Below are 26,154 nucleotides of genomic sequence, written 5' to 3'. Positions count from 1 at the left end.
CTGTTTTCCCTTGGTTATTCCTACCAGTGCCATGACAAGGAATTTAACTTTATGCTTCTGTTGGCATTCTGTTCCATAGGCAAGGGAGAGACACTAGAACAATAAATAATTCAATAGCACAGGGCCATATGGCGAAGGTATGAATATATTTCATGTCCCAGAGGATGGATGGAATCTTTACATTGGGAACTGAGCTGGATGGTGTCATTTCACTTTCTAGAACATTAGTGTCCCATTTCTCCTCATACCTGGCATGTTTAAGAAAGTTTTTCAATGAAAAGAGCATCCCCTTCAGGATTTTCACAGGCCATTATGAAATGCACTGGTAAATCAAAAAGGCAATATGCACAAAAAGAAGAATCCAAGCTTCGAGCAAATCTTTGATTTTTCTCTCCTTCTACTCTCAGTCACACTGAACCACCAGTATCTCCTGCCTCCTAAGCAAAACACTCTACTTCTGGGATCTCCAGCCTCCGCTTCCATCTCTGTGCTACTTTCATATAAACTTTCCTGAAGGACAGCTAGCTGATCATTTCAGTCCACCTTTCAATGGATCCTTTCAGCCTTTCCAGTTCAGTCCAAACTCTTCAATCAACAGTACAAGATCTTTTACAGTTTGGTTCCACATTCCTTTTCAGATCAATCTCCCACAACCTCCTTATACAAGACCCTCCACATTTGCCAAACTGAATGACTTTGCCCTGACAGACGACATGATCTGCTGATCTACCAATAAGACATCATACCTTTTACATACTGGAGAGCATGCTCTTCTGAATTCTGACCTGCCAAAATCCCATTCAAAATTCAAATGCAGCTCTGAATGCTACTTCCTTCCAAGAAATTTTCCTGATCTCACATCCTTTGGGATATTATCGTTCCTCTTATTTTAAAGTTTAACAGAATTTGACCCATAACAAGGTACTTCTTCCATTTTGACTTTGTGCATTGTTTCTATTAAGTGCGGTTGAAAAGGTTCCAACTCATAGCACCCCTGTATAAGGTTTCCAAGGAGTGGCTAGTGAGTTGGAACCACCAACCTTGTGGTTAAAAGTCCAGTGCGTACCCATGGCACCACACCGGGATTCCACTTTGCACACTGTTGTTACTGTTGTTAAGTGCCATAGCGACCCAGTATAGAGCTTCCGAGGAGTGGCCAGTGAGCTTTGGACTTTGCAGTCCAGTGCATTAACCCAAAGTGCCACAGCAGGCCCCCTGACTTTGCACATTGTGGTGGTTCTTTCTCAAGCAGACTGCAGCCTCAGTAGTGCTGGGTGTACACTCAGGCTGATTTCCCTACAGTACCCTGCATAAATCTGCATATATTAGAAGCAATCAGTGCATAGACAAGCAAATAGATTGCATAGACAAGTTCTCTACTCACACACCTTCACATAAAAACAACTTTGGAAGACAAAGGAGAAAAAAAAAATGGGAAAATTAGGAGGCAAAAGAAACTGAGAAAAATTGAGTCACGTTGCCTCCTGCTCCCAGAAGCTGTCCAAATGAGTATCTTGAGAGACGCTCCCAGTTTCTAAAATTTCATTCAACAAGCATTTACTAAATTGCTGTGATTTAAGCTGTATAGCAGGCACCCCAGGAGCAATGACAGATCTGGAAAGATTCCTGTCTTCTGGGAGCTTATAGTCTAGTGATGGAATCCTATGAAAACAGAGACATTTAATAAATACAATAAAAGTTGTTCTAAAAAAAACACCAACAAAAGGGAAAAGTATGTGGGAAGAGGAGGAGACAGTAGTTGGCATTGCATTTGAAAGTCAGGCACCACACTTCAGGAAGGAAGCAGTATTTGAAGTGGGCCTTAAGGAATGACCAAGAAATGACTCAAGACCTCGGTCAGATGGAAGCGGCCATTCAGGCAGCATCAACATGACACATCCAGGTTGGAAGACAGTGTGTTGGGGGGCAGGCAGGCATTCAGTGTAACTGGATCTCAGCGGGATGAAGCCCGCCAGTGCAAGGTCTTCTCAGGAGATTGCAAAGTTTATGCTTTGGGCAAAAAGGAAGCAAGAGCACCTGGCTTTTAAGTTTGCACTCCCACACAACACCTTGGCCCATTTTCTAACCCTACTGTAACTCACCCTCCACCTCATACTATAACTGCAGGACAGGGTGTGCGCACTGCATTTGCCTTATTACTTTGTGGCACACAGCCCAATGTTTGAGCCTGGCATGTTGGCATTTACTTTAAAATACCAATGATTCAAACGCAAATAATACATATTCAAGAATAGACCTTTGCAATCACTTGGTTACTTAAGTTAATTTTACATTTTTACTCCCTACTCCCTCTTAGTATTACAGGGGCATTGGGAGGGGACAGGACAGGACGAGACTCTGTCCCAGAGGCTAGAGAAGCAGGAGTCTTCACCAGCAGAACTTACTGAGCGGCGATTTTGATGAATTTTTTCACCAGCTGCACCCGCTTGCCCAGCTGGCTGCAGAGCAGAATTTCGGTGGCCACCCAGAGCTGGACCTCATTGCATCTCTGGAGCAGCAGGCTGAGGTTCACAGTGTGCTCCCCGTTTCCTTGTCTGCTGAATGTGAAGTAGATCAGCTCTTGCTGAAAGGAAATGTATTTATGCCGGGGATTATTGGTGGCACATTCAAAGTCATGTTGATATAAAATCCAGCCCATTTCATTAGTTGTTGTTAAGTGTTGTCGAGTAGGTTCTGACTCATAGCGACCCTGTGTAGGGTTTCCGAGGAGCAGCTGGTGAGTTTGCTTATCCCAAAACAGTGCTTAACCTACACAACACTACACCAGGAAAAGGTAGATTAACATAAAACTTAACAAATGATGTCTTCAATTCAAAACTTACCTTACATTTTAGAGAAGTCTCATAAATGAGTTTAACCTAGAATCTTTATGTAAAAGTAATTTTTTAAGAATTTAAGGAAGCCAAAATACTTACAATCTAAGACATTCTAAGGTATAATTCAAGACCAATTCCAACCCTCCCAAACTTTTTATGTTGGCAAATTCAATTGAAAATGAACACTATTATTACTAGGACTTGAAAGAGCCCTGGTGATGCAATGATAAAGTGCTTGGCTAACATAGTGGTCAAAGGTTCAAACTCGCCCAACAGCTGCACAAGAGACATGACCTGGAGACGTGCTTCTGTACAGATTGCTATTGCTAATTGCTGTTGACCCTGCAGCATAAGGTTTCCTAGGAGTAGCTGGTGGGTTTGAAACACCAACCTTGTGGTTAGCAGTCCAGTGCTGATCCTACCATTCCCCAACAGCCTAGGAAATCCTATGGGGTAGTTCTACTCTGTTCTAGAGGGTAGAACTGAGATCAATTGGGCACCACACAACAATAACTTAGGAAAATACTCAAGAAATGATTTGTCAGAGTTTAGTGGGAATCAGGATCACCTGAAGGGTATATATATTCTAGCAGAGAAAGCTGGACCCCACCTCTAGGGTTTCTAATTCAAGAAGTCTGTGGTGCAAATGGAATACGGGATCCTATCCAGAGAGGCAGCAGCCAGAGATGGAGGCAGAGATGATGACATTGAGAGGAGCAGCTGAGGACTCTAGACTCATGGAAAGAGAAAGGCTGAGTATTGGTGGCCAGGAGGCAGTCTTGCAGAACGTTATACCCTTTGGTTGTTTAAATGATTATATATTCCTGAGTGTTTTTGTGTCTACTCCCCCCAAAACAAAACAAAACAAAAAAACCCTGAGGGAATAGAAGCAAATACTGTTGAATGATGATGCATGGAGGAGATTGTAATCATTGCAATGAAATGATGAGCATAAAACTGATGTTCTCCCACGTAAACTATCAATAAATTCACAGTAAAAACTTAAAAAGTATTGTTACAAAATCACAGAAAACATTATTATTAAATGAAAATATCAAAATGTGGAAAAAAAAGAAAAGTCTGTGGTAGGCCCTGAAATTTGCATTTCTGACAAGTTCCTAAGTGCTGCTGCTGCTGTAGAGCTAGGTGACATCACCTTGAGGATCATGGATTTAAGACACTGTCATTTAGAAAGAGAAGAAGAGCAAGTGGTACTGGTTGAGGTCCAATGATTAACCAAAATAATTAAAATCAGTAACTATTTACACAGACTGATCACATACAGAGCAAAAGAAAAGACTTGATTTTAAAGGTAGAGGGATGTATGCGTGTTTTTTAAAAAGAGAAATGATCCATAGTTTCTCACTGCATCAGCAGTAACATCAGGGACATAGCTTACTCTAATCACATAGTCAAAGTCAGAAGCGGTTTCACCTGAGAGGGTTCACTACTTGCTCAAATTCAGTCCCTAAGGTTGACATTTCCTCTCAATTTAATGAGAAAATAGAGGGCATTTAAAGAGGCTTCAGGTGGCACACATGGTTAAGTATGCCACTCCTGCTCAATGGTTGGCGGTTGAAGCCCACCCAGATGAGCCCTGGAAAAGACCTGATGACCAGCTTGGAAATGGTCACAGCCCAGGAGGCCTATGGAGCCCAGGTCTTCTCTTCACATGAGGGGCTGCCATGAGTCAGAATCACCTCAATGACAACTAACAATGAACAACGAAATAAAGGTGATGCTTAAAGATTCCCAAACTGGACATGGGGCTCTTTCTTCAAAAGGAAAAGACCAATTTGCAATGGAAAATGTCACTACGTGGCAAAGTGGATCCAATAAACGGCTGCACAGGGCTGTCTGAGTTTTCATCTCCTGATTCCTATAAACCTTCCCACTGGTCAAATGCAGTCCTTAGCTGTCAATAGCATTTTCTACCACCCTATTGTGGTGTATAATGTGGTGTGAATATGCTACAGACTTTATGTATACATACACATGAATGTGTATATAAATACACATATATATTTACATATGAAGCTCCAGTGGTATTGAGCAGTGGCCTGGTGTGGTGCTGCAGGATAAGTACTGGACTGTTAATCAAAAAGGACGGTGGTTCATATCCACCAGCCACCCCTTGGAAACACTATACAGGGTCCCTAAGAATCAGAACTGTTGTTTTGTAAATGTTACAATCAGGCCTGAAGGGAGAAGCTTATAGACATAAAATCGGAAACATACCTCAAGATTTTCAAGAACATCTTTGAAGTCTTACAGCTAAGTCTAAATTTAGAGAATTTTCTTAAATAAAAAGGTATGTGTGTTCACATACATAAATGTATCTGGTTCTTTTAGAACAATGAAACCTTCATGAATAAAGTAAACAAACCAATGTCAAAGGGAAAATGGCTCTTCAACACTATTGTTTTATTAAATGCTACAGAGTCAATTCTGATTCACAGCAACCCTGTATACAGTTTCTGAAACTGTCAACATTTTTGTTGTTGTTGTTAGGTGTCACCAATCGGTACCAACCCATAACGACCTTATGCACAGCAGAATGAAACACTGCCCGATCCTGGGCCAACCTCACTACTGTTGGCACACTTGAGTCCATCGATGTTGCCACTTGGCCAATCCATCTCATTGGGGGTCTTCCTCTTTTTCTCTGACACTCCACCTTACAAAACATGATATCCTTCTCCAGCGACTGGTCCCTCCTGACAATATGTCCGAAGTATGAGAGACAAAGTTTGGTCCATCTTGGCCTCCAAGGAGCACCCTGGCTGCACTTCTTCCAAAATGGATCTACTGGTTCTTTTGGCAGCCCATGGCACTTTCAATATTCTCCTCCAACACCATAACTCAAAAGCATCAGTTCTTCTACAGTCTTCCTTATTCACTGTCCAGCTTTCACATGCATATGCGGTGATTGAAAAATACCATGGCTTGGGTCAGGTGTACCTTAGTTCTCAAGCTGACATCCTTTCTCTTCAACATCTTTAGAGCTCTCTATATATTATATATGTGTGTGCGTATTTATATATATGTGTGTGTGTGTGTATATATGTGTGTGTGTGTGTGTATATGTGTGTGAATATATATATATACTGTTGTTGTTGTTAAGTGCCGTAGAGTCGATTCTGACCCATAGCAACCCTGTGTAGGGTTTCCAAGGAGTGGCTGGTGAGCTTGAACCGCTGACCTTCTGGTTCAAACAACTCTGCAGTCTGGTGCATTAAACCACAGCTCCATACCAGGACTCTATATGCACACACACACGCACACACACACATGTGTATCCATACAAAAAGAATACGGCATATCGACACCATATTATAAAACTTATGGCAGCAGTAGGAACAACTACATTATCAAGTGTACGATTTTCCTAGCACTGGGTCACTTTTTCAATGTATCTTTTCGAAGACCAGGTGCATGCTGTAGGATAAGTACTAGACCACAAGGTTGGTTAGAATTGCAAGGTCGATGGTTCAAACTCACCAGCCGCTCGTTGGAAACCCTTTACAGGGTTGCTGTGAGTCAGACTACAACTTACTTAACTGTACTTAACAACTGCATCAACAAAGTTCTTTTTAGACCATATCCTGGTGTGATGCTGTAGGAGGATCAGCACTTAGCTGCTAACCACAAGGTCAGCAGTTCAAACCCACCAGCTGCTCCTTGGAAACTCTACATAGGTTACCTATGAATCGGAGTCCTGGTATGACTCTATAGTATAAGCACCAGACTGCTAACAGGAAGGTCAGTGGTTCAAATCCACCAGCTGCTACTCAGCCCCAATATAGGGTCACTATGAGTCTGAATGACTCCATGGCCCTTAACAACAACAGCAACAACATCCTTGTAAAACCATATCGCCAGATGATGGATCTTTTCTTATACTCAGACACGCACACATACAAATATTCTTTAAAATGACTTCACAGTTAAAACAGCATCAGCATTCATTTTATCTTTTTACTCCCTACTTACCTCGTGAATTGAATTAAATAGACTCCAATCAAAATTCATTAATTCCAGGGCAAGGTCCCAAGTGTTCATTCCTAAAATCCTCATCGACCTTTGCTGTGATTCCTCATTTTCTGCAAATGGATTCTAAATCAAAAGACAGAGGAAAAGGGTCCTCAGTAATTCTTAAATGTTTTGCACTGAATTGACTAGACACAGAAAGTCACTAGGAGCTCACATTTGAAAAGTCATCTTTTTTGAGTGCACTTAATATTTTTTTCTGGTTTGTTCACCTTCAGTGAGTTATGGTCAATTTAGGAAACAGCCTTGGAAACAGGAGAATTTGATTAATAGTACTTCACTGATTTAGCCTGCCCCTCCCCTTCCCCTAACACACACACACACACACACACACACACACACACACACACACACACACGTCTGATTATACAACACTGCCCTGGCAGACAGTATAATGAAAGCGAAAGCCCTGAAATCACTTGGCGTCTGGTAAGAATGAATGTGCCAGCACGGTTAGTATAAAAACAAACAAAAGAAATGTCATGGCACACTTCAATAAAGACAGACACAGCTTTTATAGGAAGTATATTGGACAACTCTCACCCAAACACACGTTTACAAATTTTATGGAAATGCCCATGCAAAGTAATTGACACATGAAATGAAATATATAAGCCGCTCCAGTTATACTTGATGGTAGATGGTTATTTTAAGTATCAACTACTTTCTATACATAAATTGTTGTTAAATAGGGCTGAACTATTACGAGTTTGGCACTACTACTTCTGTAAAAGCTGGCATGAATCTACTGGATGCCACAACAGCTTCAATCTATTGTGGAAGTTATTAAAATGACTTGGCATCTTGCCAAAATGCTTAATATTTGCTAATGAGGATCTAATTTCTCCCATTTGAGGGCCTGCAATGCCTTGGACTAGAATATGTAATGATGGCTTCTTAAGAAGAAGAAGAAGAATGTGACTTTACAAAAATCATGGCACTGCAGGAGAAGAGTTTTTCAGATTCAAAATACGAACCTCATTTTAAACTACAAAATACATGATTTTCATCTGATAAGTTCTTAAACTTATGAAAAGGTTCTCTAATTTAAAAACTATTGACAAAGGACCTCCACAGAGCTTTGCTTCCAGGGATACAGTGTGTGCAGTGAGGACAGACCAAAGGAATGAGCTTGCAAATCCTGAAGTGCAGGACTACAGCAGGGTCTCTCAGGGACCTGGCAGGACTCTACTCCACACTACCCAGGCTGACTTTCAAACGGTGAGCAGAAAGCATACAGGTAACACAAACACCTGCTTGGTTATTGGAGAAACTAAGAATATTTTTATTTGGCATTTTGCTCCTCCTGCTTTCCTAGTGTGGCACTGCAGGATAATGCACTGGACTTCAAGGTCAGTTTGAATCACAAGGTCAGCGGTTCAAATCCACCAACTGCTCCTTGGAAATCTATACGGGGTTGCTATGAGTTGGAACTGACTCAATGGCACTTGAATGTGCTTCTTTATCCTGAAACTGTCCTCTGGTTATTCCAAGTAATCTACCACTCTCACCAAGAAACACACTATGTTCTAGTATTCCATTTCTTTAGAGCTCTAATTCCTACTTTTAAAGAAAAAGAATTAACTTCAAGCTTAGACTTTGAGTAGCAACTGACTTGATAGCAACCGGTGTTGTTATTGTTTTAATGTGAATCGTTAGTACGATGTTGTTAGCTGGGAAGTCAGTCCAACTCATGGTAACCCCATGCACAACAACCTGACCATTGTGCTCCATAGGGTTTTTATTGGTTGATTTTCAAAGTAGGTTGCCATAATGTAAACATTGGCTAACAAAAATGGTTGACTATAAGGGTACAAAGTGGCTGGCTTACAAGCTTTCAAGAGTGTGCTTAGTTTTAGAACAAGGCAGGGGGGCGGAGAAGTAAAATAGAATCCCCACTGAAGTAATTTTCCTCTTCTTCAGATGGAGCTTATGAAAGAGAGATGATGCTACTAGGATTCTATGATTCAATTGTGAGCAACTGTTAGCAGGATTAATTGTGATTGTCACAACTGTAATTATAGACAATGTGTAGATAAAAGGGGGTAGTAGTTAATCTTTCATTTCAGGAACAGATGGTCCCAGGACCATCAAGAAGGACGAGCATGAGTGAAATGTGAGGTCTCTACCTAGAAAAGCGGGGACAGCAGAGATGGTGGCAGGGAAGGTGGTATGGAGAGATAGAACAGCTGCAGGCTCTAGGCCCGTGGACTGAGCAGGGCTGTGAGCCTTCAGGTAGGAGGCTGGCTTTCAGAAGATGCCCTTTGGACATTTAAATGAATATATACTTTTTGTTTTGTATGTGCGCATCAAATATTTTTGCTTTGTTCATTTGTAAAATATAAGATGTAAAAGGGAAGAAGTATGCAGGAATGGAATTGTAATCACTGAGATAAAACAAAGCATATAATTTGTTGAATACAAAGCGGATGATCTTTGCATCTGTTAACCTTCACTCAATTCACAATAAAAAGTTGAAAACAAACAAACAAAAAGGCAACATTTACCCAAGGACAAGGTTCAGAGGGTTAGGAAGGAGGGTGGGATGGAAATAAGAACCACAAGGAGGAAGCTGGAATGCTGTTGTTACCTTGGGGGTGACTGTAATCACTGAGATGAAACAGACTGTATGACTTATTCAGTGTCAAACTGATGATCTGCTTTGTAAACCTTTATTCAATTCACAATGAAAGTATTCAAACAACAACAACAACAACAACAACAACTCAGTCACAGAAGAAAACAAGGAGGTTGTCAGGCCTTTCTCCCTGTTCTGGAGGTTTCATTGAAACCTGTTCAGCATGACAGCACCCTATCTCCTCAGACAGGTGGGTAGTGGCTCTGTACGAGGTGTGTTGGCTGGAATGAAACCGGGGTCTCCCACAGGGCAGCAGAGGACTTCACAACTGAACCTCTAATGTCCCTACATCTCGTGAGCGCTAGTGGTTTAATGTGTTTGCATTTTCTTAAAATGTTTGAATGGAAACCTTTTTGGAGATGAAATATCTTAACATATGATTTCAATGGGGAAGTTTTAGGTGCTGTCCAAAGTCAATAAACATTTGTGTGCAGGTGTGAGTCTGGCTCCTTGAAAACTGGTAAGAGACTCTCCCTTGTTCCAATAATACACTGCTGCAGGCCTGCATTCTGAGCTTCTGAGGACACAGGGAGCCATGGGAGTGGAAGACAACGCGAATGAGGCTCTGCTCCACTACAAGGAGCCCCGCCACTAGCTGTACATTCAATGATTGTGTTGTTGTTAAGTACCGTGGAGTTGGTTCCGACTCATAGTGACCCTGCACAGGGTTTCTAAGGCTGTAAATCTTTACGGGAGCAGAACGCCTCATCTTTCTCCTGCGGAACCGCTGGTAGTTTCGAACTGCTGACCTTGCGGTTGGCAGCCTGACACGTAACCACTATGCTACCAGAGATTCGGTTGTGGAAAGGGGTAAAATCAGTCCCATTATTTACTAAAAGACACTGAGCAGCCCTCAGTATGTAATGTCTCACTAATGCACTGACATAACGAATGAACATAGAACATATGATCTGCCAAGGGACATTCAGAACTGGAAAGAACCAAGTAAGAAAAGTGATTTCCTCTCTTATTCTGCCTCATCAGATATCATTGAGAGGAATGAACAAGGGCTTCTGAGGCAAACATCTGTTACTGTTAAGTGCTGTAGAGTCAGTTCTGATACATAGCAACCTTGTACAGGGTTTCTGAGGTTGCAAAGCCTCATCTTTCTCATGGAGTCAAACATAACTGGATTTAAATCCTAACTCTGGCCCTGCCCTAGCTTAATGAAGCTCAAGTAAATTACTCAGCTCTTTTGAACCTCATGGGGTTCTCTCTGGCCAGTGTTAAGGAAGGTGCTGTCTATAAATTACTCAGCACATACATGTCCTATATCTAAGCAGGAAGAAGTGACAGTGATTAATGTTATGCAGTCCTGGTGTAGCGCTGTGGGCTAATGTGCTGGACTGCAAAGTTGGCTGAACCACAAGATTCGCGGTTCAAGTTCACCAATCGCTCTTTGGAAATCCTATTCAGGGTTGCTATGGGTCAGAACCGACTCGATGCCACTTCACAACAACAACAACAATGTTATCATGGTAGCCTGCTAGTCTGCATATAATTTTACATAAAACACTTGTATCATAAGAAGGGTTTTTTAAAAACCTAAGTATATGGTATATGAATCCTGTAATCACGAGCCAGACAGAAGACCAGCTGCAGTGCTGATTCCATGCAGACAGCAGACCCAGGGGCCTAGATGGGAAATCACAATCTGTTGGCACTGGCTTTTTAAGGTGATACATCTGAGGCCTGGCCCTTCCATCCAGAAAGCAACCACACAACCAAAGGCTTCAGGAACAAGAATTATGTACTTCAGCTACGATGTTCTTAAAAAAGAATGGAAAATTACAGGTCCTACTGTAGGTTCAGGAATCCTGATGTGGCTCTGTAGGATCAGCACTGGACTGCCAACCTCAAGGCAAGCAGTTCAAACCTACCAGCTGCTCCTCAGAAACCCTATACAAGGTCGCTATGAGTCGGAACCAACTCGACAGTATGTAACAACAACTATAGGTTCTTTATTTCTTCAAAATCTTATTCTTCAGTGACATCAGCTGCCCTGTTGCCATGACCCATTTTATACAGGGGTGACCCTAGGGTCCACTCTTTCATTAAGGGAATGGGGCATTCCAAGTGTATAGTCTCTAGTCCCTAAATCTGCCCAGGGTGTATTCCTAGCCTAATCTAAATACCACCTAAAAAAGAGGAGATGGAATGCAGATTCTATTGGAGAAGGATTCACTTGTCTCAAATTCTTTGTTTCAAGAGCTCAGAAAGAAGCAGGACTTAATTTAGTATTAAGGTTTAGGAGTCTTTAAGTTGAATCTGTCTTTGATTTGTAGATAGAGAGTATTTGGTAAATGCATCCTTGATCAGGGCTTTGAGTCTGAAATTGTCATGTGTTTATTTCAAGGAAAAAACTAAAAGGTGCTTACCAAAGTGTCAGCCAGGTCTTTCCGGTAGACATATATCCGATCAGATGGCTCAACAGTTTTGGAGGTGGCCAAATCATGTGGCTGAAGTTCGTGCTTTTCTTTAAGAAGAAACAAAAGAGACAAGGTAATTGGGACCGCAAGAGGAGCAGTTTATGCCAGGATAGGACCGCTAAAGACTGAAGCCTGCCGAGGAAAACTAAGTGAAAGTATGTAGGATTTCAAGGACTTCCTTGGATTCTGCATACTGTAAACGATGACACCCGTGGAATCGCTCAGCACCCACAAGGTGGAAACATCTTATTTAGCCAATATTTAGTGAGTTTATTGTTCATTCGAAAACATATTAAACAAGAAATAAAACTCAGTGAAAATTTTGTGTCTTTAAGATAACCTCATACTATACATCACACTATACTAACCATACAATGGTAGCATTGATCATTTGAGTATATATTTTTTCGGATCTCTATATAAATAAATAATTTTCTCAGATCAACCATCAACACTCATGGAAGGTGCAGTCAAGAAGTCAAACGATGTATTGCACTAGGCAAATCTGCTGCATAAGACCTCTTTATAGAGCAAAGATGTCAGTTTGAGGATTAGGATGCGCCTGACCATGCCATGGTATTTTCAGTAGCCTTATATACGTGTGAAAGTTGGACAACGAATATGGAACACCATAGAAGAACTGATGCATTTGAGTTATGATGTTGGAGGAGAAAATTACAACTATCACAGACTGCCAAAAGAACAAACTAATCTTTGTTGAAGAGTTACACCAGAATACCCCTTGGAAGCCAGGATGGCCAGATGTTGTCTCTCATACTTTGGACATGTTGTTAGGAGGGGACAGTTCCTGGAGAAGGCTATCATGTTTGGTAAAGTGGAGGGTTGGCGAACAAGAGGAAGACCTCCCCTGCCCCCAGTGAGATGGATTGGCACAGTGGCAATAGCAATAGGCTCAAATATAGCAATGGCTGTGAAGCTAGCACAGGATCGGGCAGTGTTTCGTTCTGTTGTGTACAGGGTCACTATGAGTCGGTACCGACTCGATGGCACCTAACAACAACAACATACGTGTGTATGCATACAAACATATGCATATATACAATATTCACAATTCTTATTCATACATGTGTAAACATAATTAGCATGGAGACATATATTTGCATTACATATATATGTATTTGCAATTACTGCGTATGTACTATTATACTATGATTTTTTATTCTAAGCATTTACCCACTTATTAAATTTTTATACGTCATGTTTAATCGGTTGCAGAATAGTCGATCATAGCATAATTTCATGTTATTTTCCTCTGTTGCTGAATATCTAATGGGTCACATAAATTAAATGGTATGATATATGCTAAGTTTAGGCACCAGGCCTGGCACATAACAGGGGCTTGATGAATGGGATCTATTACTACAACAGCAATAGTATATATTGCTAAAGTGAACATCCTTGTGAATATATCTTTGTCTGCTTATAGGTGATTTCCTTAAGAGAGATTCCCAATAGTGGAATTATAGGGCCAAAGGAAAGGAATATTTCTAAATGTTATAACAGAAATTACAAATTGCTTTCAAAATTTTAGTTTTAGGAAACCTATTTATTTTCCTAAAAATAGGAATAAGATTAGTAAATTCAGCAACATCTTATCAATACTTTTGGTAAGTTTGCCGCTTTGCTCAAACCAAAATCAGATTTTTGTAGACAAATGTAGCGAAATCATAGTTGAATCATGGTTTCCAGCAGCAAGAGGAAGGGAAAGGGGTGGCCATTGTTTAGGAAGCACCGAGTTTCTGCTGACGGTGATGAAAAATGTGGTAATGGATACTGGTGATGGTTACACAACATGCTTGATATGATTAGTGGTGGTGGTTATATGCTAGAGAGTCGATTTTGACTCATAATGACCCTGTATAGGGGTTCTGAGGCTGTAAATCTGTACGGGAGCAGAGAGCCTTATCTTTCTCTCACGGAACTGCTGGTAGTTCGAACAGCTGACCTTGAGGTTAGCAGCTGGACTCGTAACTGCTATTAGTTTCACTGAACTGTATAGAAGAAAGATGTTGAATTGGCCAGTGTTGCACTATCTAGATTTCCACAATAAAAACTAGAGTCTCAGCTTATTTTGCATTCCTTGAATACTAATGAAGTTGAAGACCTGGTGTGGTGCTGTGGGTTCTTGCGCTGGACAACAGTTGCTTTGAACCACAAGGTTGGCAGTTCAAGCTCACCATCTGCTCCTTGGAAACCCGATACAGAGTCCCTATGGGTCAGAACTGACTCAATGGCACTTAACAACGACAATGAAGTTGAATATTTTTCATATAGCTATTTATTTTCCTAAAAATAAGAGTGAAAGTGGTAAACAGACCAATACTGATCATTACTTTTGGAAAATTTGTCCTGTTGCTACAATTAAAAATAGATTCCTCAGAACCAAATGTAGAGCGATCAGAGCTGAACAGTGGTTACCAGGGGTAGGAGGAAAGGGAAAGGGGATTGGAGGGGCAATCATTGCTTAGGATACACTGAGTTCCTATCATCGATTATAGATTGTTCTATCTTTTGACCACTTTCCTACAATAGCTGGAAACCTCTATAGCCTCTCTATATAAGCACAATAGTTATCTTCATAGAAAAATGTCCTCCTCCTCGTAACTACAGAACGCATACAATAATATTAAAGTGTATTCCACTGTGCCATAATCAGTTTCACCTAGGACAGACCTTCAGTGATCTACCATGATTGCAATACTCCATATCCCCCTTTCCAGTTAACTCAATCAGTTCAAATGCCAAATTGTGTTTTGGACATTTGTGATGGACATCTTTCTGGCTAACTACAGAGTACACAAATGGTAATCTAATCTATCCTTTAAAGCCCAGCATTATAAAGATCAATAGTACTATCAGCTTGGGCTGTTGACGTGTAGTAAATGGTATACTACGCTGCTGGGTTCTAAATTGCTTCCATCCCCTTCCTCTTTGTTTAGCTACAATTCCCTGCAGCCCTCAGATTGGAATCTGAGAGGCTGCCCACACCTGCTGCAGACTAAAATGCGATGGCTTTTTGGCAGTAATTTTTCTATTTGCCAAGAAATACTTTTTCCTTATTTTCAGGTTTATCAATATATTTAAAAATATTAAAACTGATAGGATTTTAACCTGTGAATCAACGTGTAGATTACTGTTATATTCACAGACCTAACCTAGGTACAAAGCAGCTAGAAGCTTACTAAAAGCTATGAGAATGGTAGCATCACTTCTGTTGGAAACAGCAACAAAATCTCCAACATCTTTCAACTTCTTTTGACAAAAAGAGCAGGTCTCATTATCATTTCCTTTTCAAGCAGCATCAAAACATTATTTTTTTAAGTACGTAACGAGATCAAGAATTGCATTAATAAGCTCTGTGCTTCTCCCCACGTCCGCTGCCCCCTTCATTAAGCCACTATTGTTTGAGGAATAATAAGATTCAGGCGGAAAGGTTCTTAAAAGGCAAAAGATAATGGGTGGAAAGGGATGGCACATTTTCAAATCTGTGGGATAATTCAAGAGATAAGCTAATGTTTCTGGTGATGATTAGCAATTGGGCTATACATATTAGAATGCCATTGTCTACCCTGATGAACCTAATTTAATAAGCGTGTGAAGATGGTATTTCAGCACCTCAAATAGGTACGCGGTAGTAAAAGTCAGTAATTGACAGATTTGCGTGTGGCCTAGGCTAGCTTTGAATCAGCTCCGCAGCAAAAGTATACTGCAAAGTCCTTCCCTCCCTACTGCCTGCCTCTGAATGGGGTCCAGTGATTACAATCTGTAATGATACACCATCCTGAGAAACAAAAACTGGTTTTGACTACCTTGAAGGGCAAATATTGGTTTTCATGAAGCTTAATACTATTTATAAAGAACAGCCTGGATAGTACCATTACAGATTCAGAAGTCCTAGTGTAGGAGAAACACTGGATTGTTGACCAAAAAGTCGATGGTTCAAACCCACCAGCTGCTCCTCAGAAACCCTACACAGGGTGCTATGAGTCGGCACCAACTCGACGGCACCTAACAACAACAATGCTATTCAAAGTAATTTAATAATTGTAGTCACTCAAAATGAAAAATAATCTATATCATATATCTATCTGAAATAGCAAATTTTTAATGAAAACCAAGTATTTCCTGATTTTAATTAATCTAGCCACAAAGTCTTCAAACTTTAGTGCTCTTGTTTTCCAGATTATTATTTTTGTGGGTTGCACAATGTTGGGTGTGATGAGCAGGTAAAAGGGAGGGAGACTCAGTTATTAAGCCCAGGGAGAAGAGTTATAACTGCTTGCATATATAATCAGCTATTTGTAGAACTATCTTGCCTGCCTCGAACAAAGCCATAGGAACAATATTCTGCCACATATACTTCGACAGTCCACTATATTTTGATATCCTTCCCCCCACCATAGAATTAGAACAAAAGGGCGCTGGGAACCATTTATCTGCCGCCTCCCCCGCCTGCCCTATCTCTGGCTGATTAGTTCACACAGTACTTAGGTTTTTCTTTCAACTACCGATGCTAAATCATTTTCTTTGTATTTTTCTCAGGGTTAATGAGATATTAAATAAAGATTGTAAGCCAAAAAGGAGGCTAGCCACATTGAAATCTGACAGGCTCTGGTGAAAAGGCAGGGGTCTGTTCAGGTCGTACTGATCAATAATGTCAGCTTGTAATCTGTGTGATCTTATTCAAAACAGACAATAAACTATTCTCTGAGGATAAATAAAGCCTAGTAGAAGGAAAAGCTGTGCCCAGTCCTCCCTTCCCACACCCACCTTCTGAAGGAACATTGCCTTGTGAGCTTCTGGCCTATTGTACAGTTTTGATGCCTTTCAACAGGAAGTCTTTAACTATTAAATTGTTCGCTGGCAATATGACTAGTTCAAGTCTGTTTCTTTTTTTCTCCTAAAGTAATTTCATTCTTTAGTAATTTCCCAAGTTAATTTAAATATGAAAATAGGAGGTTTATCTGGAGTACAAAACATGAAAAGCTTTATAATGTATTTCAAAACACTGGCGTGCCTCCTCATTCAGTTCTTGGGGCGGAAATTTAGTATCCAGCAGTATCCAATTGTTGTCATGGAAACATCTCTGGTAGGCAGTGCCTTATTGTTACTGTGGTCAGCCAGCTGCGGACCCAGAGGGTCGAGCTGCACATTTACTTTGTAAAAACGCCAATCTGGTGAAAGATTAATATTCAATGACAGAACATGATTTACCCCCCGAGAATGTGACGGCCACCAGAGCCAGATCCTCTTCCACGTGCTGGATCTTTTCTGCCACAATTTTCAGGATCTCCTGGGCTGTCGTGGAAACTTTTGCCTTCACACTGACATAGGAGTGCTCAGTTACGTACACATGGCAAAACGCTGCACACATCAAAAGAATTGTTAGTTAACAAAGAGCTAAAGGCATTAGACACAGACTTTTCAAAAATCAAGGCATCTACTTTGCCAATGTCTTGACTGAAAAAGGTATACGGCTAGATTTACATATTTATTTATGCACATCAGTGCCTAGGGGTACATGCATATAAATGTGTGCTTAACTGTAAAGTTAATGAACAAGCATACAGTTCTTAGGCTTTCCATGTTGTAAAAAGAGACCCACATCACCCAAGTGTGTATTCATTCTGGAGAAGGTCTGGCCATAATGCAGTGCAGTCTGTGGAACATGCATTGCATTTTGGAGAATCCAAAGCAGCTTATTAAATTGCCCAGCTCACACATTTTTATTGTACGCCCCCACTCTATTCCAAACACGAAATTTCTGGACCATCGCTGTGGCCGAACCAAGAATACATTTCACTATCAAAATGCTCATAAGCTTATTTAGAATTCTGTTGCCTGCTTTGGTTTTTGTGTAGAGTCTTCTCAATTATTACAGAATGACTCCCTGGTCAAGGTGGTGGGATGTGCAGTTTCTAAATGGCAGTCATATTTCTAGACCTTTTAATTTCCTTTTTATTATCTATGGTGATGATAATTAGAACTAGGACATTATCACTGTCAGGGTGAAGGGCCCCTTGAAAGGTTTTTTTCTTTGATTTGAATAGCAGAAGCTGTTGTAATAATGGAGATGACATGTATTATTTGCTACTTACATCAGACTCCGAATTTATAAAACCCCAGCTTCTTTAAAATACGTAGAAAGACAGTTACATACTTAAAAATTCTTGTTTTCCATATTATAAATATAGTGTAAGTCCTAGAGAAATTTCATCTAATGTCACAACAATAAATCCAGGAAACGGTTTTCTTAGAAATACAAATGAAGCAAGAGCTAGTCTATGAGGTGACATGTCCAAAATCTCAAGGTAAACCATGAGACACTGACATTCTGTTTGGCTTGCTTGGAGATGCCACTAAAACAAAAGCATCCAACAAATAGTTGTTTTATATTTTGCCAAGAGAGTTGTGAGAGACAAAAAGGTTGTTTTCCTTCCAAACAAAATGGAATTTTTGAGCAAGTCAAAGATACAGTCTACAAATCATTCAATGTGAGGCAAGCTTGAATAATAAAAAGTTGACAGTGGCCATGAAAACACTCAGTCTCTTTGAAGCTCAGCTTAGAAAACTATACAATTGAATTCTAAAACAACCAGGCAAGGAAGTTTGTTGTTGTTGTTAAGTGCCTTCGAGTCGGTTCCGACCCATAGCGACCCTGTACAGGGTTTCCAAGGCTGTAAATCTTTACGGGAGCAGAAAGCCTCATCTTTCTCCCGCGGAACGGCTGGTAGTTTTGAACTGCTGGCCTTAAGGTTCGCAGCCCGATTTGTAACCACTACGCTACCAGAGCTCCTACTCAGTCTCTTTGAAGCTCAGCTTAGAAAACTATACAATTGAATTCTAAAACAACCAGGCAAGGAAGTTTAGCAACTACAAATTGTATGTTTGCTCTTTCACTTGGTGCAGATGATACTTAGTATGACATCACAGAGCTCTAGGCATTCTGGGAGTTCTATATTACCAATACTTTATAACAGAAGGAGCCCTGGTAGCGTATTGGATCATGAGCTGGGCAAGGTCAGCCATGTAAGTCTACCAGTCGGCTCTGCGGGAGAAAGATGAGGCTTTCTGCTCCCATAAAGATTTATAGCCTTGGAAACTCCATACAGGGTCGAGATGAGTCAGAACCAACTCTGTGGCACACAACTACCACCACCACCACCTATAACAGAAGAGGCAACCTTGTAACGCTTTAAACGTTCCAGACACTGAAGAACACATTAAATGTTCACATTAGAAGTTCAGCACATGGAGAAAGGCAAGCAAAAAGAGAACGTTTTGAAGTCACAATAACAGGAACATTTTAATTTGTTGTGTTTCCCAGTTTCTATTTGACTCAACCTTTTACCCACATAGGGGGAAACCAGTGCCACCATTTCTGGTTCCATTATAAAAGGCTAAAGAAGGAAAGTGCGTCAGCATCTTCATGGTGCTAAAAAGGCATTTCCCTATTAAATGAGCAGCCCTCCTTTGGGGAGATCATGATGCATCTTTGATACACTAATGAGCATTGACTGAGGACAAACTGGATGCGGGAAACAGCTAGGGTTGAAGGAGTTTCTACCACACATCCTTCCTCACATTATTCATTCCAAGAGTTTCTTCTCTAAAATTCAGGAATTGGCTCAGCCCAAACTGTGCACATTTGCTTTGGAATCGTTTCCAGTCAGTCACAGGCTGGCAGAGGCAGGGAGATGAAGTCTCAGGAGGACAGGGCTGGGTCTCTAGTCCATTTTGTGCTCTGCCCAAGAATGCAGCAAAGTGCTTTGTAGTCTCCTTTCCTTACTTCCCACACTAAAAGTACCCTTAGTCCTTAGGTGTTGTTAGTGGCCTCCCTCACAATCTTGGGTTGTTAGTGGTCCTCAGTCACCCTCACAGCCTTGTGGTGTTAGTGGTCCTCTGACACCCTCACAATCTCATGGTGTTAGTGGTCCTTTGACACCCTCACAATCTTGGGTGTTAGTGGTTCTGTGTCACCCTCACAATCTTGGGTTGTTATTGGTTCTCTGTCATCCTCACAATCTTGGGTACGTTTGAGTCCACTGCTGTATCCACCAAATCAAATCATCCCCTGGATGTCCTTTTCTAGTGTTTGGTCTTTCTTGATGATTCTATAATATGATCTTATAAAACTATAATGCTCAAAGCAAGAAAAACCATCATATTTAATGCTAATGTGGAATCCTGATGTGGCACCGTGGGTTAAGGCATTGGACTGCAAAGTTGTCTAAACTACAAGGTCGGCAGTTCAAGCTCACCAGCCACTCCTTGAAACCCTATACAGGGTTGCTATGGGTGGGAACTGATTTGACTGCACTTAACAACAACAACCAACAATGTTGATGTGCTTGTCGGAGGGTATGAGAGCTAATTAAAGGCAGGGTCCTATGTTAATAGTGGTTCCTAACTGCTATTCCTTCCACACCAATTCCTCACTTAAACTCATACTCACTCTCCTCTGTTTCAGTCACCGTTCCTCTGTGTTGAAGCCAGTTCTCCTTCAGACTGAATTGGTGGAAAAGGGCTTTATTCTGTGAGAAGGGGAGAAAGAAGAATGATGAATGGAGACACTCCTGCCCAGTGGAAAAGCCTCTTTACAATATGTTTCAAGAGACTAGCCAAGTTTCTCAAAATAAGAAATCCACCCACCCAATCTTGGAGAAATAAATTGGGAGTTGCCCCAGTGAATGCATGTGAAGGCAGAGAATCTGGGCAATAGGACAGGTTGGTCATAGTCAACAGCAGCCAAAAAGCCCCCATATAATTATTCCTGACAGCACGCTGGAGAACACATCCACAAGTTTCCATCACTGGTCACTACAAACTTCCACAGATTCTTCTGTGGGAAAAGATAACATTCTCCTAACATCAACCTTCAACTTAATTATCATGATCTGACTTTCTACCTTCTCTATTTTCCAAAGAAGCAACTGTGGAATCCCTTCATACTTCTGCTGTAGCTCAATAACATTAAGGGGCATTGGTAAATTGTTACGGTTATTTATCTGATGTATCAGCTTCTACCAAACGTATGGCTGACATCTCATTTTGTATTTGCAACCCCCCCCCCACCATCAAAACAAACAGGGTGCATGAATACATACTTGCTACCATCTCGTTCTGTCGTGTGAAACAATACAAGCCCTTTCCTTACAACACTCCGTTATTCTGGGAAGCAGAATAACGTTTGTTTGTTTATTTTGTATGAAGGTTTTAAAATTCAAATTTCTATCACTCTGGGAATATCAAGTGAGTGGTTGAGTCCAAAGTGCAGCCGAAAATCTGCAGTGTCATTAAGAGCACATGGCTGAAGCTGCATGTGTGTCAGCACAGGGAAGCTAAGTGCATGAGGGTGCCGGCAGGTAGAAGTCCGGGCACCTGCATCCAGCCCTGCTCTGCTCCAGGCAGGATTCCATTTATCATAAAGACACACTAAGTGAGGCGAAGCAGTCTCCCAAAGCACCACTCCCTTTCAAATTGATCTGACTTACTTACCTTTCTTTGGGGTGAATATTCATCTACGGTACTGAAAAGAAAAGGGCAAGAAGTCAGTTTCTCACTAAACCCAGGATAACACAGCTGTTTTGTGTTTTTTTTCTGTTTTGTTTTGCTTTTAGTCAAAGAAGCCTCATTTGCAGGCATTAGACAGAAGTGTCTGCTCTTCAAAAAGAGTTAACATGTCAGTTAGTCCAATATGTCAAAGAGCCACGCAAACATAAGCCTCCAGGATGCTGAGACCAGAACTAGGTGGTGCTTGGTTCCCACTAACTGCTCTAAAAGGGAATGTATTAGAAAGTCCCAGATGGAATGGGAGGAAAACGTATATCAAAACTCAAAGTTATAAAAACAGACCAGGCTTACTGGTTGATGGAATGCCTGAGACTATGGTCCTTGGTCAACCTACAGGTCTGGAAAAGAACTTGCCCCCCGACTCCATGGTGCAATTTTCAGCCAAACAATTGCTGTTGTTGTTAAGTGCAATCCAGTCAGTTCTGACTCCTAGCAACCCTGTATACGTTTTCTGAGGAGCAGCTGGTGGGATTGAACTGCCAAGATTGCAGTTAGTTGTCCAATACTTATCATACAGTTCCACACCAAGTCTATAAGACGAATACTAACACTAGGAAGGTGCACATACCTTAGAATAATCAATCATTTGAGACCAAACGGGCAGCAGCATAAGCCCAAAGACAAAGTTCAGAAGGGTTAGGGAAGAAGGATGAATGAAAAGAGGAAAGAGAAGAAGGAAGTGGGGGAAGTGATGTTGCATCATGGGGACACCAGTCAACGGCATGAAACAAAACACGTAGGAATTGTTCAGAGGAAAACTGATCTGCTCTGTAAACCTTCCCCCAATTCACAATAAAAAGTTTTCAGAAAGTTAAAACGCAGTGTTCATTATTCTTACGATGTGCACCACACTAGACAATGAGGTCTGAATTCCAAATGAAACAGGATGCAGCTTTCTATTCAACAGGGATATTTTACTTTCTACTCACAGAAGGAGAAGCTCTACATTGGGGGAAGAAGTGGATTTATTTGAGATGAAATTATTGCCATTTAGACAGCTACCCAGTCAAGTACATCTTTTCGAGGATGTTGTTCTATGTTGTGGAAGTGGGAATCATCGGCAGGTCCCCATCTCTAATGCTAAATTGACTCCGATAGCGAAGTGCCTTCTGAAGGCCAGATCTGCTCCTGAAGGAACTAGGACTCTGGCAGGCTGATTTCCCATATTGTTAGAGGAGCCACCAAGTTACCGGTGTCAGCGCTGTTTCCAGAAAGAAACACTGCTCAGTACACTGGGACCAGAGAAAAACACGATGAGCTCATAACTGGGCACAGATCTTAGTCCAAAAACGAAAGACTTTCATAATCTTATATCAAAGAGGCAAGCCTGAATAAAATTATTTTTAATGTAGCTTCTTAATGGAATGTATACTGATGTAGTTGTTGTTATTAAGTACCATCAAGTTGGTTCCAACTCATAGTGAGCCTGTATAGGGTTTCCAAGGAGCAGCTGGTGAGTTTGAACTGCTGATCTTACAGTTCAAACTGACCTTGCAGTCCAGTTTTTATCCTACAGCACCACACCAGGACTCCATTTGATACATTTGCTGTTCTTAAGTGCCACTGAGTCAGTCCCAATCATAGCAAGCCTATATAGGGTTTCCAAGGAGCAGCTGGTGAGTTTGAACTGCTGACTTTTGGGTTCAAATTGACCTTGCAGTCAGTGCTTTATCCCACAGCACCACACAATTTTAGTATATTAAATTATAAACTGAAATTTCCCAAATATAATAATAGGTCTATCTTATAACACAAAAATCTTCCATGTGAGGAATTATTTTTATGTAAAGATTATCTTTCCATTTTCTTTTTGTGGTCCACTTATTTGTTCACAGTTTCATATTAGACTTGGATCATAAGATATAAAGTAGACTGTAACCACCAGAAATCACAGTTTTCAATAAAGCACAGTTCTAACTTGCCTCTCAAATATGAATTTCTAAACGCATGATTTTGGAGACTGATGAGTTAAAGCTGACACATGATTTGTTGGTCCCCTAAAGTTAATTCCCACAGATACTACATTTGTAATGAGGTCTCCTTTTACTAAAATTAAGTCTAGCTTTACGTATCAAATTAAATCAATAATAAAGTCTTGGATCAATGTTTTCTATGAGAAGAGCATTTGTGACTGCTGAAATCTTAACAGAAGTAGTTCACAATTTGATATCCTTCATGTTTACTAAATACAAATCACAGTACAAATCAAAGAGCAACATTCCCTTCAGATTACTTTGGTAGCTATACATAAAAACTGAATAATGTCTTATGCTTTGATTTACTGGAATTAATAAAGATAGTGACAAATTAAAAGTAAAGTCAGATATAACCAATATGAAAGATGAATAACAGACTGGCTGTTTTGTTTTGTTTTTTAGTAACATTTGATTTGTGCTTCAGCAAAAAAGTTACAGAGCACATTAGTGTTTCCAGTCACTACTTCATTATAAAAATTGTTCTGTAACATTGCTGTAATCCCTGCAAAGTGCTGCTGGTGGCTGTGTGCTGTGGAGTCAGTTCCGACACATAGCGACCCTGCACAGGGTTTCCGAGGCGGTAAATCCTGCAAAGTACTAGCACTCCTCTTTTCCTCCAGTTTCCCTGACGCCTTCCTGTCTTCTCATCTTTGATTCTGTGCAATGTTGCCCTTTTGGTCTTAGTCTGGTTTTTGGCTTTTGACTGAATTTTATTCTGCTTTTAATTTTTTTTTTTAAAAACACATTCTAATACCTTTATAATGTCAGCTTGAGGGGTAAGGTGCGTCTGACCCAAGCCATGGTATTTTCAATAATCTCATATGCATGTGAAAACTGGACAGTGAATAAGGAAGATCGTAGAAGAATTGATGCTTTTGAGTTATGGTGTTGGAGAAGAATATTGAAAGTGCCATGGGCTTCCAAAAGAACAAACAGATCTGTGTTGGAAGAAGTAGAGCCAGAGTGCTCTTTGGAGGCCTGGATAGCCAAACTTCATCTCTCATACTTCAGATACGTTGTCAGGAGGGACCAGTCGCTGGAGAAGGATATCATATTTGGTAAGGTGGAGGGTCAGAGAAAAAGAGGAAGACCCCCAGCGAGATGGATTGGCAAAGTGGCAGCATCAATGGGCTCAAGCGTGGCAACAATAGTGAGACTGGCCCAGGACTGGGCAGTGTTTTGTTCTGTTGTACATAGGGTTGCTATGAGTTGGTACCAACTCTATGGCACCTAGTGCTGCTGAGTTGCTTTCAACTCATAGGGACCCAGTATAGGGTTTCCATGGAGTGGCTACTGGGCTTGAACTGCTGGCCTTCAGGTTACCAGTCCAGTGCTTATACTACAGTGCCACACTCATCCCAATTCGAATGCTGGTCTTCATCACAGTGGTCACTCATGGTAGTTGGGATTCTCATTAGAGGAGGTTGTGGTTCATGGAGGCTAGTATTCCTTTGCACTGTTTCCTTGAGTTGTCATTTTTCTTTATTTTCCCATGCTGTAGTGGAGTAGACAGCTTTCTTTAATCTTTCTAAATTGATCAACAGAAACTTCCGGGAACCCATGAAAGTGACCTTTTAAAATACTCTGATTTACTGCTCTGGTGGTTGCTGTCTAGTAGGATTCCTAAAACTTAAAAAAAGCAAGCTCTGGAATAGTTGGCTTCACTGGGCAGTTCTTTCAAATATTTACAGAAGTGACACCAATCCTTCTCATATTTTCCCAAGAGACAGAAAAGAACACTTCATCCCTCATTCTATCAGGCTACCATCATTCAGATAGCAAAGCCAGATGCAGATACCACAAAAGAAAAAAAAGAAAACTACAGACCCAAATCCCTAAAGAACATAGATGCAAAACACTACCAAGCTTAGTCCAATACCACATGAAAAGGGTTACATGCAATGGTAAGTCAACATAAGAAAAATCAATCAATATAATACATCACATTAAAAGAACAAGGTAAAAACCATCTGATTATTTCAACTGACACAGAAAAAGCATCTGACAAAATTCAACACCGTTTCATGATAAAAAACCATGAAAAGACTAAGAATAGAAGGGAAATTCCTCGATATTACAAAGAGTATTTAGGAAAAACAGCTACTGTCATACTCAGAGGAAATAATTATGAACTCTCTCCCCTTTCTTGAAGTGAAACTGCCCCCTGGAGTCACTTTTTACCTAAATAGAAGGTTAGCAAAAAAATTAAAGAACGTTACCCTTGAGTACTGGGTTCTTTAAAAAAATTATCTACTACATGAAACCAAATGGACAACCACCAATCTAAAGCACAAATGAGAAGTTTGAGGGGCAACGAGACTAAATTAATAGCAGTGAAATGACTGGAACAGAAATAAGGAGAAAGCTGATACAAGGTTAGGAATATAACCAGTATTACTGAACACTATGTGCATATACTGTTGAATAAGAGTGTGTTTGCTGTGTATAGTTTTGCCAAAAATATAATAAAATGGTGGGGTTTTTTAAAAATGTTTTACTGTGAATTATGTGACAGTTTACATGGGAGAACATTAGCTTTATATTCATCCTATTGTATATCGTTTCATTGCCATGGTTACGATCCCTTCCATGCATCATCAACCATCCAAAGGGTATACCCTGCAAGCCTG

The 26,154-nt window shown here is 40.7% G+C and overlaps 1 protein-coding gene across 1 annotated transcript in view; it reads right to left on the bottom strand.

The window, feature by feature from the left end:
- RAPGEF5 (Rap guanine nucleotide exchange factor (GEF) 5) overlaps positions 1-26,154 on the bottom strand; it is a 330,713-nt gene that overhangs the window by 23,403 nt on the left and 281,156 nt on the right. The window contains exons 15-20 of the mRNA XM_006832222.1: positions 21,474-21,504; positions 20,431-20,509; positions 17,190-17,339; positions 11,904-12,001; positions 6,831-6,953; positions 2,406-2,584 (exon numbers count right to left, since the gene is read on the bottom strand). Coding sequence (XP_006832285.1) covers positions 2,406-2,584; positions 6,831-6,953; positions 11,904-12,001; positions 17,190-17,339; positions 20,431-20,509; positions 21,474-21,504 — 660 coding nt within the window. The remainder of the gene's footprint in view (positions 1-2,405; positions 2,585-6,830; positions 6,954-11,903; positions 12,002-17,189; positions 17,340-20,430; positions 20,510-21,473; positions 21,505-26,154) is intronic.

Source organism: Chrysochloris asiatica, unplaced genomic scaffold (genome assembly GCF_000296735.1).
Source record: "Chrysochloris asiatica unplaced genomic scaffold, ChrAsi1.0 scaffold00006, whole genome shotgun sequence".
Classification (NCBI taxonomy): Eukaryota; Metazoa; Chordata; class Mammalia; order Afrosoricida; family Chrysochloridae; genus Chrysochloris; species Chrysochloris asiatica.
The sequence above is the reverse complement of the archived record's forward strand: the minus strand, read 5'-3'. Positions and strand labels throughout refer to the sequence as shown.